Here is a 22,930-nt window from a genome sequence, read left to right on the forward strand (position 1 = left end):
TCAGTGCCCTGATGTAACTTGTCCTCCTGTGTAATTAGGACAGGTTGAGTGTGTAATAGGATGGCGGCCATTTTATTTCTGCTAATGATTGCTCCTCAGACAAAACAAGCCATTATAACTAATGAAAGGTATTTTGGAATATATTTATAATAAAATAATATTTAAGTATTTTCATTTTCTTAATTCCTTTAATACATACAGCATCCAGTGGAACATGTTTTTGAACACTACAGGAAAAAAAATAATGTATGAAGTCTGTATAAAGTGGATGCCCTATCATACGACAGATGTTGTGCAAAATTGTAATATATAGTCAAGCACGTGAGGTTTAGGGTAGAGTTTTTAAACATCACTGCATAGTAACCCTCTGTGCCTTTCTACAGACTGCAGCTGCTGCTTTGTGATATTCAAAGTAGAATACCAAAATTAAATTATCAGATTTTGATGGTTTAATAAACAAAAGGGCGTGTGGGAAGCATAGATTTTCTGCTGCCATTTTTTCTGCCCTACTCCATATCCCATGCCACCACCGCAATCCTAGACTGTATTGTACAACATAGTAGATTATGGCTTGTCTTGAACATCTCAGCAATCAAGCCATTATTTGCAGTACCCAAGACTCCTGAGACCTGTTTAAAGATACAGAAATTATCAGTCCACTAGACATTATAACTGCAGTCTATTAGTTCTCCAGAAACCAGTGACATCATTGAGAACTGTGAACTGGCTGTGATGCAGGAGAATAAGAACCAGAAAATGGACTGCTGCAATATGTGATCACCTTCAGTATACAATATCCACCACCCTTAATTATAACACATTGTGTTCTGACCCATTATTAAAAAGAAGCTATTTAGTCAAGACAACCTCTCGAAATGTTCTCTCGCATTAGTGAGAACCAGAAAATTGAGAGGTCTGCACCCTTGGGCACTAACATTCATGGCCCCTGATCAGCCACCAGAGTTAAAAATGCACTACTGTCAGGTGAACATAATACATTTGGGCAGTGTTTATCTCATGTAGCCCATGTTTTCTGCAGACTTTACCTTTAAATTTTAAAGGATCAATCGCAGGGCCCCTTCTGGCTATGACACCTTGGGCTTTGCCCTAATGGTCAGTCCAGCCCTATTGAGGACTTCCAGCAGTGTTGCTATGTATTCTGGGGGATCGCAAGCATTCAGTGAAAATGAATGGATGCTCATATCAATGTAATGTTTCATTTTCCCTCCAGCACTGGTGCAGGGGTAATGAGCATTTACATTATGGACATCATCTGACCTCGGTTCCATCATCTTTGGCAGGGACCCTTAAATTTAAAACGTAGGTATCCAAACAGGACACCCCCAGTTTATACTGAGCGATAGTACTGGTGTCGGACAAATAGAGTTATTGGATTTCAGAGTTTTCTAAGAGCAGATGTGCAAGAAATTCTTTGGTGTCCTGAATCCCAGAGGAAACCTCAGAGCCCTCCTTTGTCACGTATGTTCCAATGAGAAATAACTTCCTCTTTTCACAGATCTCTGACAGTGCCAGGGCATCGTGAATCTCGGGGATGTGATGTGCAGTTTCCAAATCCTACAGAGAAAACAGAAAAAGTGTTTGGATATTACAGTTATCAACCGCTAACACAGAGCCTTCAATATAGCAAAATGCTGCAATGTATTACTGCATAAAATGTCTCAATATCAAAAGAATCCTGGACATAATAAATTGCCAGATTATGCAAATAAGATGGTTGTTTGTGGCTAGTAAGCGGAATTTCCTAATTGCTAAATAATGTCTATAGAAAATCGTTAACCGATAGGTGGTGTATACAGTACTGACACAAAAAGGTCTCAATCTTAGGCCTCATGCACACGACCGTATGTCGTCCGTGTGCATTCCGTATTTTGCGGAACAGAACATCTGGCCCCTAATAGAACAGTCCTATCCTTGTCCGCAATGCGGACAATAATAGGACATGTTCTATTTCTTGCGGAACGGAAACGGAATGCATACAGAGTACCTTCAGGTTTTTTTTCCGGACCCATTGAAATGAATAGTTCCGCATACGGTCCACAAAAAAATAAAAATAAACGGAACAGACACGGAAAGAAAATACGTTTCGTGTGCATGAGCCCTTAGGCTACATTCACATCTGCATTGTTAATTCTGGTTTTAAGATCCGGCAGAGGATCTCAAAACTGGAATCAAACAGATTCATGTATATCGACCGGATCCAGTTGTATTAATTCAAAACGAAAGAAAACTGATCTGGTATTAAAATCATTGTAAGTCAACGGGCGCCTGACCTGTTTTCTTTGCCAACCGGACACAAAACCGCAGCTTGATCAGTTTTGTCCTGGCTTTGAAAACACAGATGTGAAAGTAGCCTAATCCAGATTTATCATCCAGTGTGAGCCACTTTGATACATTTGTTGCATCTTTAGACTCTAGTCTAAGATTACTGTCTAAATATTAAGAGAGGATAAGAAACTGAGGTCTCAGTGTCTAAGGCCACATGTCACCATTATACCTCGGATGTACTGACAATTCATTTTTCCCACTTAAAAGGAAACCTGCCACATTGGTAATGCTTTGAAGTCTAGGCACAGTGTATTATAGAGCAGGAGGAGCTGAGCAAATCAATATATAGTTTTGTGGGAAAAGAATATTCACATACATGACAGTGAATCCGCAAAACAGACACTGGCCACGTGCACCCCGCATCACAATGTCCACCCATTGACTTCAAAGGGTCTGTGAGCCGCATGTTGCGGCCAAAGATTGGACTTGTCCTATCTTTTCTGGCGCAACCACACGGAGCCAGAAGCACATAGAAGTGACAGCCATCTGTGTATGACTGTGCATATAGAGCTGTCAATCACCAAGCAGGTCTACCCACACGGCTCCTAAACGCAGAACGAGCAGAGATTCAGATTAATACATTTCAAAAATTATACTGTCGTTTGCCACTAAACTCTGAATCAATCTGCTCCGCTCCTTCTGCTCCCTAACATACCGCTGGCAGATCGGACCCCAAGTTCAATGTGACAGGTTTCTCTTATAATTCTCCAAACTATGAGCTAGTTATATCAAATATTTAAAATAAACAGGCACATTTATAACAGCATGCACCATCAATCAATACCTGTTTATTAGCAAGTACCAGAAGAGGAAGTACAGAGTCTTGCTGGATTAATTGATGAAGATGTCTTTTGGCGAGTGGAAGACGACCATGATCAGCAGAATCCACCACAAAAATAACAGCAAAGGCTCTAGCGAGGTACATTTTCCAGTAAGGACGAAGCTGCTCACTTCCCCCAACTGTACATGAAAAAGAAAATCCCTTGGCTTGGAGTGCAAATGTTAATGAAGACCGCCCCAATAAGGCCCCATGCACACGGCCGTGTGCGGGCCGTGGAACCGCGGCCTGGATCCCTTCCTGTGAGCTGGAGCGCACGGCGTCACTGGTTGCTATGACGCCGTGCGCCCCCTGCTGCCGGCACAGTACAGTAATACACTGGTATAGATCATACCAGTGTAGTACTGTATTGCGGCGGCAGCAGGGAGCGCACGGCGTCATAGCAACCAGTGACGCCGTGCGCTCCAGCTCACAGGAAGGGATCCAGGCCGCGGTTCCACGGCCCGCACACGGCCGTGAACAACGGCCGTGTGCATGGGGCCTAATTCTCATACAAAGTCAGCCTATGTATCCTGCGCTTCCATCAGAAAAACTGTAACATGTGTCCACCAGAGACAGAAATATTAGGGTACTTTCACACTTGCGTTGCTTGATTCCGGCAAGCAGTTCTGTTGCCTGAACTGACTGCCTGATCAGGCAAACTGTATGCAAACAGATGTCATTTTTTCTGACTGACCAGGCATTTTTCAGACTGATCAGGATCCTGATCAGTCAGAAAAATGCATTGCAATACCAGATCCGTTTTTCCGGTGTCATCAGGCAAAACGGATCCGTTTTTTTTTCTTCTCATTATTAAAGGTCTGCACATGCGCAGACCGGAAGGACAGATCCGGCATTCCGGTATTTTGAATGCCGGATCCGGCACTAATACATTCCTATGGAAAAAAATGCCGGATCCGGCATTCAGGCAAGTCTTCAGTTTTTTTCGCCGGAGATAAAACCGTAGCATGCTACGGTTTTCTCTTTTGCCTGATCAGTCAAAATGACTGAACTGAAGACATCTTGATGCATCCTAAACGGATTGCTCTCCATTCAGAATGCATGGGGATATGCCTGATCAGTTATTTTCCGGTACAGAGCCCCTGTGACTGAACTCTATGCCGGAAAAGAAAAACGCTAATGTGAAAGTAGCCTTACACTGTGAGCGTCACTGGGGACACGACTCTTGCGAGTGCTGACAAATATGGTGGAATATGTTGGCGCCATTAAACAACGGGAAATAAATGCACCAAGGTGCTAGCCGATATAACGGATCTATAGAGCAAATATAAGCCTAATGATTTAGTTAGACTGACGTCAAAGGAAGGAGTGGGAACTGTATAATCCCTATGTAGGGAATACTGTATATAGTTAGCTATTGAGGTCATTATGAATTTAAGGGCTGTTAAGAGGAATTTATTTAACTATTAAAAAAGCCCTCTCTGCTAGGACTCATTCAGACGGCCGTATGTTGCCTTCTGCATCTGATCCGCCATTTTTTGGATTAGATGTGGACCCATTCACTTCCACGGCCCCGCAAAGCAAATAAAAACACGCCCTATACTGATGAGTGAAAATCGGGATGTGGACCTATGGAAGTCTATGGGTCAGCAAAAATGTGGAATGCCATCTGTTTTTTTGCCGACATGCTGAACTAACCGCAAGAAAAGAGAGCCGCAATTTTGCAGACCGCAAAAAACATACAGCCATCTGAATGAGCCCTTAGTGTGTAGCCACTCTGTCTTAGGCTACTTTCAAACTAGCGGCAGGACGTATCCGATAGGGTGATCCGTCCTGCCGCTATTTCGCCGTGCCGCCACTCCGTCCCCATTGACTATAATTGTGACTGGGGCGGAGCTCCGGCGCAACACGGCAGTGCACGGCGAGAGGCCACCTAACTAAGAAGTTGGAGATGCAGTACTTTTAGTACGGCGGCCTTTCGCCGTGCACTGCCGTGCTGCGCCGGAGCTCCGCCCCCGTCCCAATTATAGTCAATGGGGACGGAGCGGCGGCACGGCGAAATAGCTGCAGGACGGATCAGACAGGGTGAACAGCCTGTCGGATCCATCCTGCCGCTAGTATGAAAGTAGCCTTAGCAGGAAACTGAATAGTTGCCCAAGCTGAAAGGGAGCATACTGTAGCTTTGGCTACAGAATCAACTAAATCTTAAAACTTACTTTCCAAATAGTCCATTTTGGAATTGCCGTTGCTGACACACATCGCATTTACTCCTTCTGTGGGTGTTGTAATAAGTTTTCCTTTATTGGCGGCAATAGAGTTCAAGATGCTTGTCTTCCCGGCTCCATCCAGACCGAGTACTAAAACCTGCTTGCATGGTGCATGCTTTTCCTAACAAAGAAGCAAAGCAGATTGTAGACAGCATAGAGAAAGCTCTTACAACACATGTAACAGACACTGCTGCTCATATTGATGACCTATTCTCAGGATCATTGAGGGTCCCACACCCGGCACCCCCGCCGATCAGCTGTTCCCTGCAGCGTTTGAAGCTGGAACTAGCACTGTGAATGGAGCAAGAAGCTGAGCTCCATTCAAGGTGTAGTGGCCATGCCAGATTACTGCATATCATCTCCCTTTCACTTTAATGGTAGCTGAGCTGCAGTAATCTGGTACTGCTACTAGAACAGAGATTTGCTGTCTGCTCCATTCAAAATGCTAGTTCCAGCACCAGAGGCTGCAGGGAAAAGCAGATTGATGGGGGTGCAGGGTGTCGGGCCGTCACTGATTGGATAGTATGACTTATATAAGGAGCCTGGAAAACCCCTTTAAATCACATCAAATACAGTACATATTCTAACTTTCTGCGTGCACAATGTACAGATTGGGCATTGTAGCAATTACACAAAGCTGCACCTAGAATGTAAAGTGAACTGCTGAGCCCCTACGCCAATATTGCAGATTCTCGCTTTTAATGATGGTCAGACATAACCTGGAGCAGGCTTACAGTACCCTGTGTGTGACCATTTAACAATCCGTCCACCGTCAGAGAACTAATACATGAAATAAAACACATATCGACCTGCGACATCATCATCATCATCATCATCGTACCACTACCTACATGTCAGTATATGTAACTGCATCTGTGGGCTGGGGATGAACGTCCATCGCACTTTTAATTGATTTTAACCATCGAGTGACAGCTGTAGTCTAAAGCTGTAAGTTGACTTGTATGCTATCTTGTGCACTGAAGCTGTCACTAAAATAAATCAAACTCACTAGGTGTACCCCAGCCTTACTCTATGCTTTTTAAACCCTTCTCCCTCTACGAATTTTGGGCTTTAGTGAACAAGCAATTCTTTCCATTGTTGCCCTATTTTTCGTCTGTGTAGCCGTATGAGTGCTTGTTTTTTGCAGGACAAGTTGCGGTTTTTATTGGTGCCATTTTGTGGTACACACACTTACTAACTATTATTAAAGGGACTTTGACCTTTTTTCTACTGATGACCTATCCTAACGATCGGTCATCAGTATCTGATCAGTTCGGGTCCGACACCCCGGACTCCCACCAATCAGCTGTTCAAGAAGGCAGAGGTGCTCGCAGTAGCACCACACCCTTCTCTCGGCTTTTCCGAGGTCAGTGATGACACGTTTCTTTGGTCATATGGCCTAGGTGCAGCTCAGCTCCATTAAAGTGAATGGGGCTGAGCTCATTACCAAGCACAACCGCTATACCCTGTATGGCTATGTGGTTGCAAACATGGAAAAGGCAGTGCTGCTGCCTTCTCAAACAGCTGATTGGCGGGGGTTCTGGGTGTTGGACCCCCACTGATCAGATACTGATGACCTCTCAAGTAAAAAGTCAGAAGATCCTTTTAACTCTCTTTCTCAGGTGAATGGGAAAAAACAGCAATACTGCCACCGAGTTTTAATTTTTCAGCATAAATAACACAACACAATAACTTGTGTTCTAACAGTATGATTACAGGGATACCATTTGGTCAATTAGGATTACCATTATTATTTTCCAAATGCCAGATTAATTAAAGAGATAGAGAGAATGTTTTAAGGCATTTTTATTACTTTCTGCAATGTCAAAAGTTTACATACACTAAGATTACTATGCCTATAAACAATTGTGGACTGCCCATATGATGATGTAATGCGTTTGGTCCGCATACGATCCCGATTTTTTGCGGATTGGATGCGGACCCAATATTTCAATAGACGTCTGTTCTGCGACCCCCACCGGATGTTTTCATCCCTGTACAGGGAGAAGCAGCGGCGGTGCGGGGACCAGCAGGTAGCGGGGTAAGTATATTCCCACGGAGGGGCCCTGCACATGGGGGGGCTGTTGTAGATACTGAATAACCCCTTTAAACAACAGAGAGGTTAGAGTCAATGTATAGCAGTATACTAGTTGGTGTCATTGGGCTACAGTCATTCCGTGAGACTCTGTACTGCACATCAACATTTAAAGCTACAGTACTCATCTTGTCTTAATGTGCATTTGCCATCTGCCAGCCCAAAAAAAATCACAATCAAAGACACAAATCTTAAAGTACATTAATCCTGGTGCCAACAGTGTACTGGTTGATATATTTTTCTGCATCATAGTTGCACAGGACTATTCTAAATTAAAATAAATAAAAAATAAAGATACTGCAACGTTTCTTTGAAAAAAAAAAAAAAACAATCTCAGTTGCTCACAGACTAGTGTACCTGACCTGAAATATTGGATTTACCAGACAGAAATATGTTCTACAAGTGTGGAAAACATTACATTTGTGAAAATGAATCAGGCATTGATCTGTGAGGATTTGCACACAACTCCACTTGATACCAATTAATTAGCTGCCATTGCTCACAGAGGCAATTGGCCATTTATCACAGCGTAATGATTCCACTGCTGCTGTCTACCATGTTCCATATTGTACTGCTGCCACTGCAGTTACTACTGCCCCTGCTTCTACTACACAACCGCACATCATCTATCGTGTCCATCATGTTCTGTACTGTAGTGCTGCCGCTATTACTACCTCTGCTGCCACTACTTTTACCCATACACAGCCACATGTAATTGTGCTGGAATTGGTGGATACAGTATATAATCTATAATATATCTAACATAACACCAGATCTGCTGGTACTGCACAAAAAGGGACAATTTTTGAACCACTTGTTAAAAACAAGCTAATGCTTCTTCTGAGACCATGTGTGTGAACACCGGCAGACATTGGTCTCCAAAAAGAAATAATTATCCACCAGCTACCATCCATTTACCAATAGCCATATATGTCATTGTCACTTTGACATTACTAATGCTGTCCTCGCGTTAAAGACCTTGAGGGGCTTAGATAAAGTCGTAGGAGCTTAAAGTGTCTATACATGACTTTTCAGGGCAATCTAAGCACTTTTAAATTTGGATCAGATTATTTGTAGCTGAATCCAATCTTACAACCTACTAGTTTGAATCGGAGCCAAACGAATTTCAAGAAATTTGCTCAAATTATTTTTAGCTGAATCCAATTGCTGAGCCTTGTTACCCTGGGACAATTTCATAAGGCACTGTGCACATCTGCATCGGACATTGCATATTTCTGTTCTGTTACAGGAGTGCAAGCCCGAGATGGACACCATGCACCCGAAAGGCAAAATATGGACTACTGCTGGAGGATACTGCAATGTGCAGATTAATAAATCTGTGTATGTTCACCTAACTCTGTCATAAATTCCATATAGACTTCAGCTACTCATCCCACAAGCATTCATTAAATTGGTTCCTACCACCAACCTTTATGACATGTTAAATAAACATGTCATAAAATATATTGTCATTGGGGTCTGATCACCGAGACCTCCACAAATTCGGGAATAGTGTAACAGGTTACACAATTTACTAGTATGAAATACATAAATAAAAGTCAGAATAAATGCATATGTAATGCAAGTAAGAATGGTTAACACCAGGTCTGCACACATTCGTAAAAGAAATCCATTCAGGAGACCAAAACATAAGGAGCACCATCAATATTGAGAAACAGACGAGACATTACCATTCTTTTCTTCATTCCTTCTCGTGTGAGTTCATGCCCAAATTACTGGCTCTCATGTCCACAATAATAGCAAGGCTCAAGTGGAAACAAGAGGTAGAAAGCAAATGTGGTGACGTGGCTAATGGGAGCCGTCATTAATAAGATTTGGCAGTTAATGCAGTTAAATCTAATCCAACTGTGACCTAAAAGCAAACACATCTTTACCTACCTTGGTATACACTGTGCATCATGTTAGCAAAAGAAAACAACAGGTAAAAGCATGGTTGGTGAATTATCAAAGATGATAGATAGACAGGCAGATAGATATTACAATAGATAGATATGACTAAACAAGACAAAGGCAGCAGCATGGTCACAGGTGTAGTGGGTGCAATCGTGGTCCACTGTATGATCCAAAATCAGAAAAACAAGGCAGCACTCCAAAGAACGGTGAATAGGGTGTTGGACCCACATTATCCCCCAGCAACGTATCAGCCCAGCACAATGAGGGCTTAGTCAAGGCTCAACAAATACCTCATTGTGCTGGGCTGATATGTTGCTGAGGAATAAATCTGGTCCAACACCCTATTCACCGTTCTTTGGAGTGCTACCTTGTTTTTCTGATTTTGGATAAGATGGGAGATAGATAGAAAGGTAAATAGTAATATTAGATAAGATAGATAAATATATATGAGAAACTGGACAACGGTGTGTTCTCGTTATGTGAAGTTATCCTCTAACCACAAGACATAGGAGATAACTATTAGACTAGTTAGGGTCCTACCCCTGGGATCCTCACTGATCACGAGAACAGGGACCCCATAGCGCATAGAGAGTACAGCGCTCAGCTATCTCGGGAACTCCCATAGAAATGAATGGAGAGGCTGCGCACATGCCCAACTGGCTGCTCCATTCTTTTCGCAATTGCAGACAAGAATAGGACATGTTCTATTTTTTTCCGGAGCCACGGACCCAGAGATCAGGGGTGCGCTCCGGAAATGCGGATGCGGACAGCACACTGTGTGCTGTCCACATCCATTCCTGCCCCATAGAGAATGAATAGGTCAGTTATGCACATTTGGCATCCGTTTGAGCCATATCTCAGATCTGTTTTTTAGACAGAATAAAAAAGTCCTGCATGCAAGACTTCTTTTCCTTCTAAAATAGTGGATCTCAGACGGATATGGCTCAAACGGATGCCAAATCTGCATAACTGATGCTCAGGATCTGCTTCTTTTTTATTTTTTTCCTGACAGACCAGAAGAATGGAAAAATAATGGTGATGTGAACTTGGCCTTACAGAAATGGCAACAAGAAAATAAATGCAGAGGCAAACAAAAAAATAAAAAATAAATTAGCTGGTCATTAAAGAGGGCCTACCATCAATTTATTATTTCAGAAAAGAAATAAAAGTAATAAAAAAAATAAAATAAAAAAAAACACATTTATATGGCATGTGCACTGTATGTAAATAACCCGACTCCATTCAGTATGGTTCAAATTTCTGGGTTAGAGCTCATAAACCTACGGTATTTTGTTTTCCATCTCCATTCCGGGTTTTTGGGCGGCCCGTATGCAGAACTATTCACTTTAATGGGGCTGCAAAAAAAACTAAAATTACTCAAGGGTGCATTCCGTGACCGTATGGCCGTTGCCCCCAAAAAATGTTCTATTATTGTCCGTATTGCGGACACGGATAGGACTGTTCAATTATGGGCTGGACGTTCCGCAAAATGTGGAATGCACACGGCTGGTACCCAAATTTTGCGGACTGCAAAACATCCAACGGTCGGATGTATAAGCCCTTGGGAAGAATACGGTCATGCCTCTGGTGCCATACAGCATCATAGAGCGCGTCTCACACTGGCAATACTTGGCTGCTGTGATTTGGAAGAAATTTTCCCGCTGCTCATTGCATTCCCTATGGACAGCGACCTTGCAGCAATGTTCTGCACTGTGACAAAATGAATTGGGAAAAGTGTCTGACCCCTAAAAAAAATGCAAATCAGACGTGTATCTATGTCATCTCAAATGCGGTTGTGCAAATGAAGGCAAACTGGTAAAACTGTGGATACACATACAGGTGAAACTCGCATTAATGCAGCTTAAAATTAGAATTTTGTGCAAAGGTTCAATATTCTAGGCTCAAAGTGTCACACTCTAGTCAGCTAATTAATCCATCATACCCCCTGAGCAAAGGGTACCTGAGATTGTGACTTTGGGGTTTCATGAGCTGTAAGCCATAATCATCCAAATTATAACAAAGGCTTGAAATATCTCACTTTGCATGTAATGAGTCTATCACATATGTTAGTTTCACCTTTTAATTTGCATTACTGAAATAAATGAACTTTGCACAATATTTTAATTTTTCGAGTTTCACCTGTAAAGCATGAGTGTTACCCCTGCTACATCCGTACCTGCAGCCACCACCAGGGGCAGCTAAGTATATATGAAGTTATACTGTACATCTAAAATAGAACTGAATAGTTCTATAAATTCTTATGCGTCAAGCTCCCCCTAGTGGCAGCTGCAGAAAAACCTTTGACTGTCTCAGAAAGCAATAAAAGCAGCTCAGTGTTGAACCCCCTTCTACCTCACAACCCTATTCAGATGAATGAAATGGCTCTTCAGTCGCAGAAATTTCTGAAACAAAATCTGTTGCATGCGAATCCACCCTTAATGGGGTAATCCCTTCTCAGACGTTGATGTCATATGGCTAGGGTTTATACCATCAATGTCAGATAGGTCCCTGCTCCTGTCTCCAGAATAGGCCCCCCCAAAGTGAAAGAGTGCACAGTGCAAGCGCGGCCAACCTCCATTCATAACTATTTGAGTTCCAAAATAGCCAAGCACCAGCAGCCGTATAGTGGTGAATGGAGAGGTGGCCGTGTATACACTGCGTACTCTCCAATCACTATTCGGGACTTACGAAAATAGCCAAGAGCACTTGCTTGTATGCACTCCTTCACTTTGGGGGCCCCATTCTGGAGATAGGAGGGGGAGAAGGTCCAGGGGTGAGATATTGATAGAGTATATTAGAGATATGCCATCAATGTCTGATATAGGTATGACCCTTTAGGTATGCCTACACGTGGCAGATCTGCAGATTTTCAACCACAGAATTGAGTGTTGAAAAATCTGCAGTGATTAAAGTAGTAGGAAAGTGGATGAGGTTTTCACAAATCTCATCCACACGCTGTACTTTCTGCAAGAAAGTCCACATACAGGGAGTGCAGAATTATTAGGCAAGTTGTATTTTTGAGGATTCATTTTATTATTGAACAACAACAACCATGTTCTCAATGAACCCAAAAAACTCATTAATATCAAAGCTGAATATTTTTGGAAGTAGTTTTTTAGTTTGTTTTTAGTTTTAGCTATTTTAGGGGGATATCTGTGTGTGCAGGTGACTATTACTGTACATAATTATTAGGCAACTTAACAAAAAACAAATATATACCCATTTCAATTAATTATTTTTACCAGTGAAACCAATATAACATCTCAACATTCACAAATATACATTTCTGACATTCAAAAACAAAACAAAAACAAATCAGTGACCAATATAGCCACCTTTCTTTGCAAGGACACTCAAAAGCCTGCCATCCATGGATTCTGTCAGTGTTTTGATCTGTTCACCATCAACATTGCGTGCAGCAGCAACCACAGCCTCCCAGACACTGTTCAGAGAGGTGTACTGTTTTCCCTCCTTGTAAATCTCACATTTGATGATGGACCACAGGTTCTCAATGGGGTTCAGATCAGGTGAACAAGGAGGCCATGTCATTAGATTTTCTTCTTTTATACCCTTTCTTGCCAGCCACGCTGTGGAGTACTTGGACGCGTGTGATGGAGCATTGTCCTGCATGAAAATCATGTTTTTCTTGAAGGATGCAGACTTCTTCCTGTACCACTGCTTGAAGAAGGTGTCTTCCAGAAACTGGCAGTAGGACTGGGAGTTGAGCTTGACTCCATCCTCAACCTGAAAAGGCCCCACAAGCTCATCTTTGATGATACCAGCCCAAACCAGTACTCCACCTCCACCTTGCTGGCGTGGAGTACTGGAGCTCTCTGCCCTTTACCAATCCAGCCACGGGCCCATCCATCTGGCCCATCAAGACTCACTCTCATTTCATCAGTCCATAAAACCTTAGAAAAATCAGTCTTGAGATATTTCTTGGCCCAGTCTTGACGTTTCAGCTTGTGTGTCTTGTTCAGTGGTGGTCGTCTTTCAGCCTTTCTTACCTTGGCCATGTCTCTGAGTATGGCACACCTTGTGCTTTTGGGCACTCCAGTGATGTTGCAGCTCTGAAATATGGCCAAACTGGTGGCAATTGGCATCTTGGCAGCTGCACGCTTGACTTTTCTCAGTTCATGGGCAGTTATTTTGCGCCTTGGTTTTTCCACGCGCTTCTTGCGACCCTGTTGACTATTTTGAATGAAATGCTTGATTGTTCGATGATCACGCTTCAGAAGCTTTGCAATTTTAAGAGTGCTGCATCCCTCTGCAAGATATCTCACTATTTTTGACTTTTCTGAGCCTGTCAAGTCCTTCTTTTGACCCATTTTGCCAAAGGAAAGGAAGTTGCCTAATAATTATGCACACCTGATATAGGGTGTTGATGTCATTAGACCACACCCCTTCTCATTACAGAGATGCACATCACCTAATATGCTTAATTGGTAGTAGGCTTTCGAGCCTATTACAGCTTGGAGTAAGACAACATGCATAAAGAGGATGATGTGGTCAAAATACTCATTTGCCTAATAATTCTGCACTCCCTGTATAAACGACACTGTGCGGATTTTAAATCTGCAGCACGACAACTTATGTTGCGGATTTCTTCAGTGGATATCGCCCTTTGAAATGCAACCATTTTGTGGGGATTTTGCTGTTGTGGAATTCTGGGAGATCCGCTGAAGATCTTCAGGAAATCAGCTCCATTTATCTAAATGATACAGTTGTGTTCAAAATAATAGCAGTGCGTTTAAAAAAAGTGAATAAAGCTCTTCTAATAGCTTTTATTTCCATATGCATGAATGCATTGGGAACACTACACATTCTATTCCAAATCAAAACATGAAAAAAAACAAAAAAAAAAACAAATTTGTGTTGTTCCACTAAAATAATTGAAGAAAAGTGAATATTACTGTTAAAAAATAGCAGTTTGTATTCTTCTTTAAGAACTCAAACATGCACTATATAAACTGAAATGGTTTGAAGATTTTGCTTTGAACCACTTAACTAATATTTAGTTGTATAACCACTGTTTCTGAGAACTGCTGTACATCTGTGTTGCATGGAGTCAACCAACTTCTAGCCCCTGTGAACAGGTATTCCAGCCCAGGATGATTGGACTACATTCCATAGTTCTTCTCTATTTCTTGGTTTTGCCTCAGAAACTGCATTTTTTATGTCACCCCACAAGTTTTCTAATGGATTAAGATCCGGGATTGGGCTGGCCACTCCATAACGTCAATCTTGTTGGTCTGGAACCAAGATGTTGCACATTTAATTGTGTGTTTGGGGCCGTTGTCTTGTTGGAACACCCATTTCAAGGGCATTTCCTCTTCAGCATAAGGCAGCATGACCTCTTCAAGTATTCAAACTGATCCATAATCCCCGATATGCGATAAATAGGCCCAACACCGTAGTATGAGAAACATCCCCATATCATGATGCTTGCGCCACCATGCTTCACTGTCTTCACAGTGTACTGTTGGCTTGAATTCACTTTGGGGGTCGTCTGACAAACTGTCTCCGGCCACTAGACCCAAAAAGAACAATTTTACTTTCATCAGTCCACAAAATGTCTCTTTAGGCCAGTCAATGTGCTCTTTGGTAAATTGTAACCTCTTCTGCACGTCTTTTTTTCAACAGTGAGACATTACGGGGGCTTCTTGCAGATAGCTTGGCTTCACATAGGTGTCTTCTAATTGTAACAGTACTCACAGGTAACTTTAGACCTTCTTTGATCTTCCTGCAGCTGATTGTTGGCTGAGTCCTTGCCATTTTGGCTATTCTTCTATCCATTTGAACGGTGGTTTTTCGCTTTCTTCCACGTCTTTCAGGCTTTGGTTGCCATTTCAAAGCATTTGCGATCATTTTAGCTGAGCAGCCTATCATTTTCTGCACTTCTTCATATGTTTTCCCCTCTCCAATCAACTTTTTAATCAAGGTATTCTGTTCTTCTGAACAATGTCTGGAACGACCCATTTTCCTCAGAATTTCAGAGAGAAATGCACTGTAACCAGCATGTACAACATTTGCTGCCTTCCTTCCTTAAAGGGGTTGTCCGGGTTCAGAGCTGAACCCGGACATACCGTTATTTTCACCCCGGCAGCCCCCCTGAGCCTAGCATCGGAGCATCTCATGCTCCGATGCACTCCAGTGCCCTGCGCTAGATCGCGCAGGGAACGGGCTCTTTTGTTTTCAATAACACACTGCCGGGCAGTAACTTCCGCCCAGCAGTGTGTTCGGTGACGTCACCGGCTCTCAGGGGTGGGCTTTAGCACTGCCCTAGCCGTTTTACTGGCTAGGGCAGAGCCAAATCCCGCCCATCAGTGCCTGTGACGTCACCGGGGTTCCTGTCAGCCCCATAGAGAGCCCCGGTACGTCACCGGAACTCTGAAAAATGCCTTTGCCCTGTGCAATTTAGCGCAGGGCAAAGTAGAGCATCGGAGCATGAACTGCTCCGATGCTCATGCCAGGGGGGCTGCCTGGATGAAAATGGAGGGATGTCCAGGTTCAACTCTGAACCTGGACAACCCCTTTAAATAAGGGCAATAATTGCCACCTGTTTTTCAAAGAATGAATGACCTCACTCATTGAACTCCACACTGCTATTATTTTGAACATGCCCCTTTCAATAAGTGATTGAATTACAAAGAATAAGCAGCATGCATGTCATGACTGTTGGGTTTCTATTACTCTACTACACCTGCTAGCAAATTATTTGCCATGTAGAAATATAATTTCTACCAAAAACAGTGATTGATGAGGTTAGTGATGTCTGACTGCTATTATTTTGAACATAACTGTGCATGCTTGACACCAAACAAGCCCGTTCCAATAAACAGCACTGATTTATAGTTGCAGAAGTTTCTGCAACAAAGTCTGCTGTGTGTGAAGGCATCTTAAAGGCATGTGTTACGGACTTTGACCGTGGGCTAATCCTAAGGGCATTACCCTGGCAGTTCCCCTGGTTTTCTGGAATTCACTGCAAGGGAGCCACCAAGCCACGACCTTTTAGAGTAGTCCCTGTGTGGTTGACAGCTGACCTACAGGTAATAGAGAAATTGATGCAGAGTTCCGAGGAATCACTCAAAACCATAGTCTGGGACAGGCTGAAGTCCGGACAGGCAGAGTATGAGTGAATCCGTGAAACATGTCCAAGGTCAGGGATGGCAGCACAGGGTCAATACAGTAATCAGGTACAGATCAGGACAGAAGCAAAAAACAAACAAACAATGCAACAACACTCTGCAAACACAAATAACAAGGTCAATACAACAGTGCCATACTATAGAAAATGTAAAATGCTAATGCTGCGATATAAATGTGAGATTCTTGGCAAATACATCTACTGGCGTTAAGGCGAGTTCTTTAAGACGGGAACCGAACACTAAATACCACATTCACTGGTGCCATACCGGCATCCATTAAATTCAGGGAATGCAGGTTCCAAAGAGATACATTATAGTGTGGGTTCAGCATGTATGTGGAACCTGCATTTTCCGAATTTAATGGAGGCCAATATGGCACCAGTGAATGTGGTATTAGGCTCCATTCACACCTCCACAATTTCGTTCTGCATTTTGCGAAACGGAATTGTGGACCCATTCATTTCTATGGGGCAGCACATCGTCGTTTCTATGGGGCGCACTTCCAGGTCCGCACTTCCGCTCCGCAAAAAAATAGAACATGTCCTATTCTTGTCCGCAATTGCGGACAAGAACAGGCATATTCTATTAGTACCGGCAATGTGCGGTCCGCAAAACACGCTGAGGACGTGTGAATGGAGCCTTAGTGTTAGGTTCCCGCCTTAAAGAGATCTCCGGCAGACGGGCACAAAAAATTTTGTACAAAATGTATTTGCCAAGAATGTCACATTTATAACGCAGCATTAGCATTTTACATTTTCTATAGCGAGTATGGCACGATTGTATTTATCTTGTTATTTATGTTTGCAGAGTGCTGTTGCGTTTGTTTTTTTTGCTTTTGTGCTTTCAGCCATGTCGATGTGCTCCTGTGCACTGGGATGTGCTGACTGACTCCCACTTTTATTTTCTTTACAGATAGGGACAGGCAGTGGAGGGTCAGAGTCAGGAAATAGGGAGGGATCTGTACAAAGGCAGAATAGATAAAGTGGATCAGCACTCACTTTTTGATGCTAACAAATCTTCACTTTATTTCCATAAACAGAATAAAAGCAAATGACACATTTTGGCTAAAGAGCCTTTATGAAACAAGCCAAAACACGTCACATCCCTTGTATTCTTCTTATAGCAATAAAGTGAAGATTTATTTGCATCAAAAAGTGAGTGCTGATCCACTAATACTTGGATGCATGGGCTTTCAACCCAGGATACGAGCACCACCTTCTCCCAGACTGATTATTTCTACAAATTGTACAGAGGCAGGCAAATGGAAAAGAAAATCTTTGCAGGAACCAGTAAACTAGAATTACCTACAGGAAGATGTCTTAAGTACTATAGGCTGGAGAAGATTAAAGTGTCCGTATGCTGGCCCTCCAAGAGCTGGGGAGCGTGGGCACCCTGGAGAGATTGGGGGGATTCCGCATAGAAATTCCCATTGAAATCAATAAAATGTCAAAAACCACATCAAAATCTACACCAAAACATGCTTCAAACAGAAATCTGCATTAGAAAATGCTAGGAATTTGGATGCAGATTCTGTGCCTAAATTTTTTAACCCAGCCGTGTGAACATACCATAACAGAATTTTCAAATCCTCAACTTATTGCAGAATTACCGTAGATGTCCACAGCAGATTTCACCCTAGCATGATTTGTTTTGCCATGATTTAGCGGAGCAGGCACAGCAGGAGCGCTGCATAGTACATTGCTACTCCTGCCTGTGCCCGCTCCAGCCTGGGACAGCACATCTATGCCAGGCTTTAGCCGAGCACAGCTGGTACAGGTAGGAGCAGAGATGTGCGCTCACTGCGGCTCTGGTGGAATCTGTAGTGGGTACGGATTAAAAACATGTGATAGACAACTGAAGTCCGGGTGTCTATTTCACATGGAAAACACACACAAAAATTTAAGTAAATAAAAAAAAAAAAATTACCTGTCATTTTGAATAGTTCTTAATAAAGTTTTTCTAAAGTTTAGGTACACTTTGAGCATTTGGGGGAAATTTATCAAACTGGTGAAATCTGATTGGCTGCTATGGTCAACTATTAGGCCTCTTTCACACTTGCGTTGTCCGGATCCGGCGTGTACTCCATTTGCCGGAATTACACGCCGGATCCAGAAAAACGCAAGTGAACTGAAAGCATTTGAAGACGGATCCGTCTTCAAAATGCTTTCAGTGTTACTATGGCACCCAGGACGCTATTAAAGTCCTGGTTGCCATAGTAGGAGCGGGGGAGCAGTATACTTACAGTCCGTGCGGCTCCCGGGGCGCTCCAGAGTGACGTCAGAGCGCCCCATGCGCATGGATGACGTGCCATGCGATCACGTGATCCATGCGCTTAGGGCGCTCTGACGTCACTCTGGAGCGCCCCGGGAGCCGCACGGACGGCAAGTATACCGCTCCCCCGCTCCCCTTTACAATGGCTGCCAGGACTTTGGTTACCATGGCTGCCAGGACTTTGGCGTCCCAGCAGCTATGGTAACCATTCAGAAAAAGCTAAACGTCGGATCCGGCAATGCGCCGAAACAACGTTTAGCTTAAGGCCGGATCCGGATCAATGCCTTTCAATGGGCATTCATTCCGGATCCGGCCTTGCAGCAAGTCTTCAGGATTTTTGGCCAGAGCAAAAAGCGCAGCATGCTGCTGTATTTTCTCCGGCCAAAAAACGTTCCGTTCCGGAACTGAAGACATCCTGATGCATCCTGAACGGATTTCTCTCCATTCAGAATGCATTAGGATAAAACTGATCAGAATTCTTCCGGCATAGAGCCCCGACGACGGAACTCTATGCCGGAAGAAAAGAACTCAGGTGTGAAAGAGCCCTAAGCCAGTTCTACTTTACCCCAGTTTGATAAGTCTCACAACGGTGTGTGCAGAAGTACAAATGTATGTCCTGAACTCCTTAGTTAACCCCTTAGTGACCACAGATATGTGTTTTTATGGCGATCACTAAGGGGCCTTAGGCTGGGCATGAGAGCCGCGGCCCTGCTCTAATATGCCGCAGGCAAAGGCGACCGCCGCATGTGAAGGGGTGACAGAGGGAGCGGACTCCCTCTGTCTCCCATCGGCACCCCGCAAATGCTATCGCGGGGTGCCGATGTGTTTGAAGGCTACCTTGCTTCCGATGTAGGCCCTGGTCCCGGCTGTAGTAATTTCCAGCAGGCTGCGCCTCTCTGGCACAGCCTGCTGGTCAATATTAAAATAGCATTGCTATTAAAATGCAATACATTATAGGGATAGTGCATTGCATTTTAAAGTTATAGTCCCCTTGTGGTACTATTAAGTGGTAAAAAAAAAAAACACATTAACCCCTTAGGGACCCATGACGTATCGGTATGGCATGTTTCCCGAATCCTTAAGAACCCATGACGTACCGGTACGTCATGGCTTTAATTCGTGATTCCGGCACCGCGGGGGTTAATCGGAACGGGATGCCGGCTGAAATCATTCAGCCGGCATACCGTAACAACGCAGGGGGGGGGTCATTTGACCCCCCCGTATAGACGATCGCAGAAAACCGCAGGTCCATTCAGACCTGCGGTTTTCTGCGTTTCCGGTCCATTCGGGTGTGCTGTGACCCGATGAACCGGAAAAAGACTGCGATCGGTGGCGTAATTTTACACCACCAATCGCAGTCCGAGGATTTGAGGAGGCGGTGCTGGCCCTGGTGCTGAACACTGCTGTCCAGGGTGCTGATTGGTGCAGGGGAGAGAGGCGCGAGATTCAAACTTCCTGCGCTCCTCTCTCCCCTCCTCTTCCTGTCCAGCACCCTGACCGTGCAGCATCGTCCAGCACCAGCTCCTGTGTCCCCCTAATCGGCATCCATCACCCTCCTGCACCCATCGCCACTCAGGTAGGTTAGGGTCAGTGAGGGAGAGGCACCATTAGGAAGGGAAAGAAGGGAAAAGTTAGTTAGGAAAAAAAAAAAAAAAGAACTTTTACACAAAACTTTTTTGATCCATCTATCAGACCCCAGAGCCCCCCCTGCCACTTGCCCCCCCCTACCAGCCCCCCACCACCACCAGCCCCCCCCCTTCCCCCCCACCAGCCCTCCCCCAGCCCCCCCCCCCCCCCCCCCCTACCACCACTTTTTTTTTATTTTTCTGCGTTCGCTGACTGGTCGGCACTTTAGCATCCGTCCACTGTTAGCGCATCGCCCGCCCCACCGCTGATCAGCAACTTTGAACTTTTTTTTTTTTTTTTCTAACACTTGCCCCTTTATTTTCCTTTTTTTAGTACGCGAACACCCGTTGCCCCCACACACACGCACATATAATAAAGGTTTCCACACACGCACACCTACACGCACACACACACACCCATGGCCCGCCGGGTGTTCTCGGCCGAGGAGGCATACGCCCAGATTGCCTCCGACTCCGAGAGCCCCAGTGAGGATGAGGATGACCCCACGTTCCTTTTGTCATCTGCATCCTCCTCATCATCATCGGATGACGATGAGCCACCAAGGCGGCGGAGACGCCGCCAGGCGGAGCCAGGGGCCACACATGCTAGGGATCCTGTGGCCCACCCTAGTACGAGCCGCCCTGGGGTTCGTACTGGTTTCCCGGCCCACCAAATAAGTTCACCGGAGCACCCTGCCGATGAACTTAGCTGGTGTCCCCCAGTGGACTTTGAGCCTGAGATTCCGGATTTCGCTGGCAATCCTGGAATCCAGATTCCCACAGTGGGGTTTACTGAAATATACTTTTTTAGTTTTTTTTTCAGTAACCCACTGGTGAATTTGATGGTGGAGCAGACGAATCTGTACGCCCAACAGTTCGTTGCTCAAAACCCAGGCTCATTTTTGGCTAGACCCGGTGGCTGGACGCCGGTCAGTGCAGCCGAAATGAGGACATTTTGGGGCCTCGTGCTGCATATGGGTCTAGTCCAAAAACCCAGTGTCAGGCAATACTGGAGTGGGGACGTCCTATACCAGACCCCACTGTACAGTATGGTCATGACACGTCCCCGGTTTGAGGCCATCCGGAAATGTCTGCATTATTCCGATAATGCAGCATGTCCACCCCGAGGTGATCCTGCCTATGACCGGCTGTATAAGATACGGCCGGTCATCGATCACTTTGGGGCCACATTTCAGCAGGCCTACGTACCTGGAAGGGAGGTCGCGGTTGATGAGTCTCTCGTTGCGTTCAAGGGGAGACTCAGTTTCCGCCAATACATTCCCACAAAGCGGGCGAGGTATGGCGTGAAGCTATACAAAATTTGTGAGAGTACCTCAGGGTACACTTACAAATTTCGTGTGTACGAGGGGCGAGATTCCCGTATTCAACCCCCAGAATGTCCCCCCACTCTGGGTGTTAGCGGGAAACTCGTGTGGGACCTTATGCACCCACTGCTGGATAAGGGTTACCACTTGTACGTGGATAACTTTTATACCAGCATTCCCTTGTTCAGGTCCCTTGCCGCCAGATCCACGTTCGCTTGTGGGACCGTGCGGAAATATCAGCGCGGCCTCCCTGCCCACCCCCTCCAGGTACCTATCCCCAGGGGTGAGACCCGTGCACTTACCAGTGGAAACCTGCTGCTGGTCAGGTATAAGGACAAGAGGGATGTCCTTATGCTGTCCACAATCCACGGTAACAGCACCACCCCAGTCTCTGTGCGAGGTACCACGGCAACGGTCCTCAAGCCCGATTGTATCGTCGACTACAATCGGTATATGGGAGGAGTTGATCTCTCTGACCAAGTCCTCACGCCATATAATGCCATGCGCAAAACCCGGGCATGGTACAAAAAAGTTACGGTCTACATGGTGCAGGTTGCCATGTACAACTCTTTTGTACTATCCCGAAGCGCTGGCAGCACAGGGACATTCCTCCAATTCTATGAGGCAGTCCTCAAAGACCTGATCTTTTCGGACCGGGAAAGAGCAGGCCGGAGTACCTCGGGAACTGGAGGCGCCCGGATCGTCCCTGGCCAACACTTTCCAGGTGTGGTCCCCCATACTGGAAAGAAGGGACGAACCCAAAAAAGATGCAGAGTGTGTCACAAGAGGGGGATACGGAAGGACACCACCACTCAATGTGACACTTGCCCCGATCATCCGGGCCTCTGCGTTATCGATTGCTTCAGGGAGTATCACACTTCCATGGAGTACTACATTTTTATAATCCCCAACAGTCCACTAGAGAACATAAAACACTATGGCTCTTAGACTTTGGAGACACAGAAACAATTTTTTTTCCCCAAAAAAATATTAGTTTTAGAGCAGGCATCCTCAAACTGCGGCCCTCCAGATGTTGTAAAACTATAACTCCCAGCATGCCCAGACAACCTACAGCCATCAGCAGGGCATGGTGGGAATTGTAGTTTTACAACATCTGGAGGGCCGCAGTTTTTAGGATGCCTGCTTAGTGTCTCCAAAGTC

At 44.6% G+C, this 22,930-nt stretch overlaps 1 protein-coding gene across 2 annotated transcripts in view; it reads right to left on the bottom strand.

Annotated features, from left to right (window-relative positions):
• Positions 1-509: 509 nt before the first annotated feature.
• Positions 510-22,930, bottom strand: part of ARL9 (ADP ribosylation factor like GTPase 9) — a 29,563-nt gene continuing 7,142 nt past the window's right edge. For both annotated transcript variants that reach the window (XM_044270731.1, XM_044270722.1), the window contains exons 2-4: positions 5,341-5,512; positions 3,131-3,306; positions 510-1,575 (exon numbers count right to left, since the gene is read on the bottom strand). In XM_044270731.1, coding sequence (XP_044126666.1) covers positions 1,387-1,575; positions 3,131-3,306; positions 5,341-5,383 — 408 coding nt within the window. In that variant the 5' untranslated portion in view covers positions 5,384-5,512 and the 3' untranslated portion in view covers positions 510-1,386. The remainder of the gene's footprint in view (positions 1,576-3,130; positions 3,307-5,340; positions 5,513-22,930) is intronic.

Source organism: Bufo gargarizans, chromosome 1, assembly GCF_014858855.1.
Source record: "Bufo gargarizans isolate SCDJY-AF-19 chromosome 1, ASM1485885v1, whole genome shotgun sequence".
In the NCBI taxonomy this organism is placed as follows: Eukaryota; Metazoa; Chordata; class Amphibia; order Anura; family Bufonidae; genus Bufo; species Bufo gargarizans.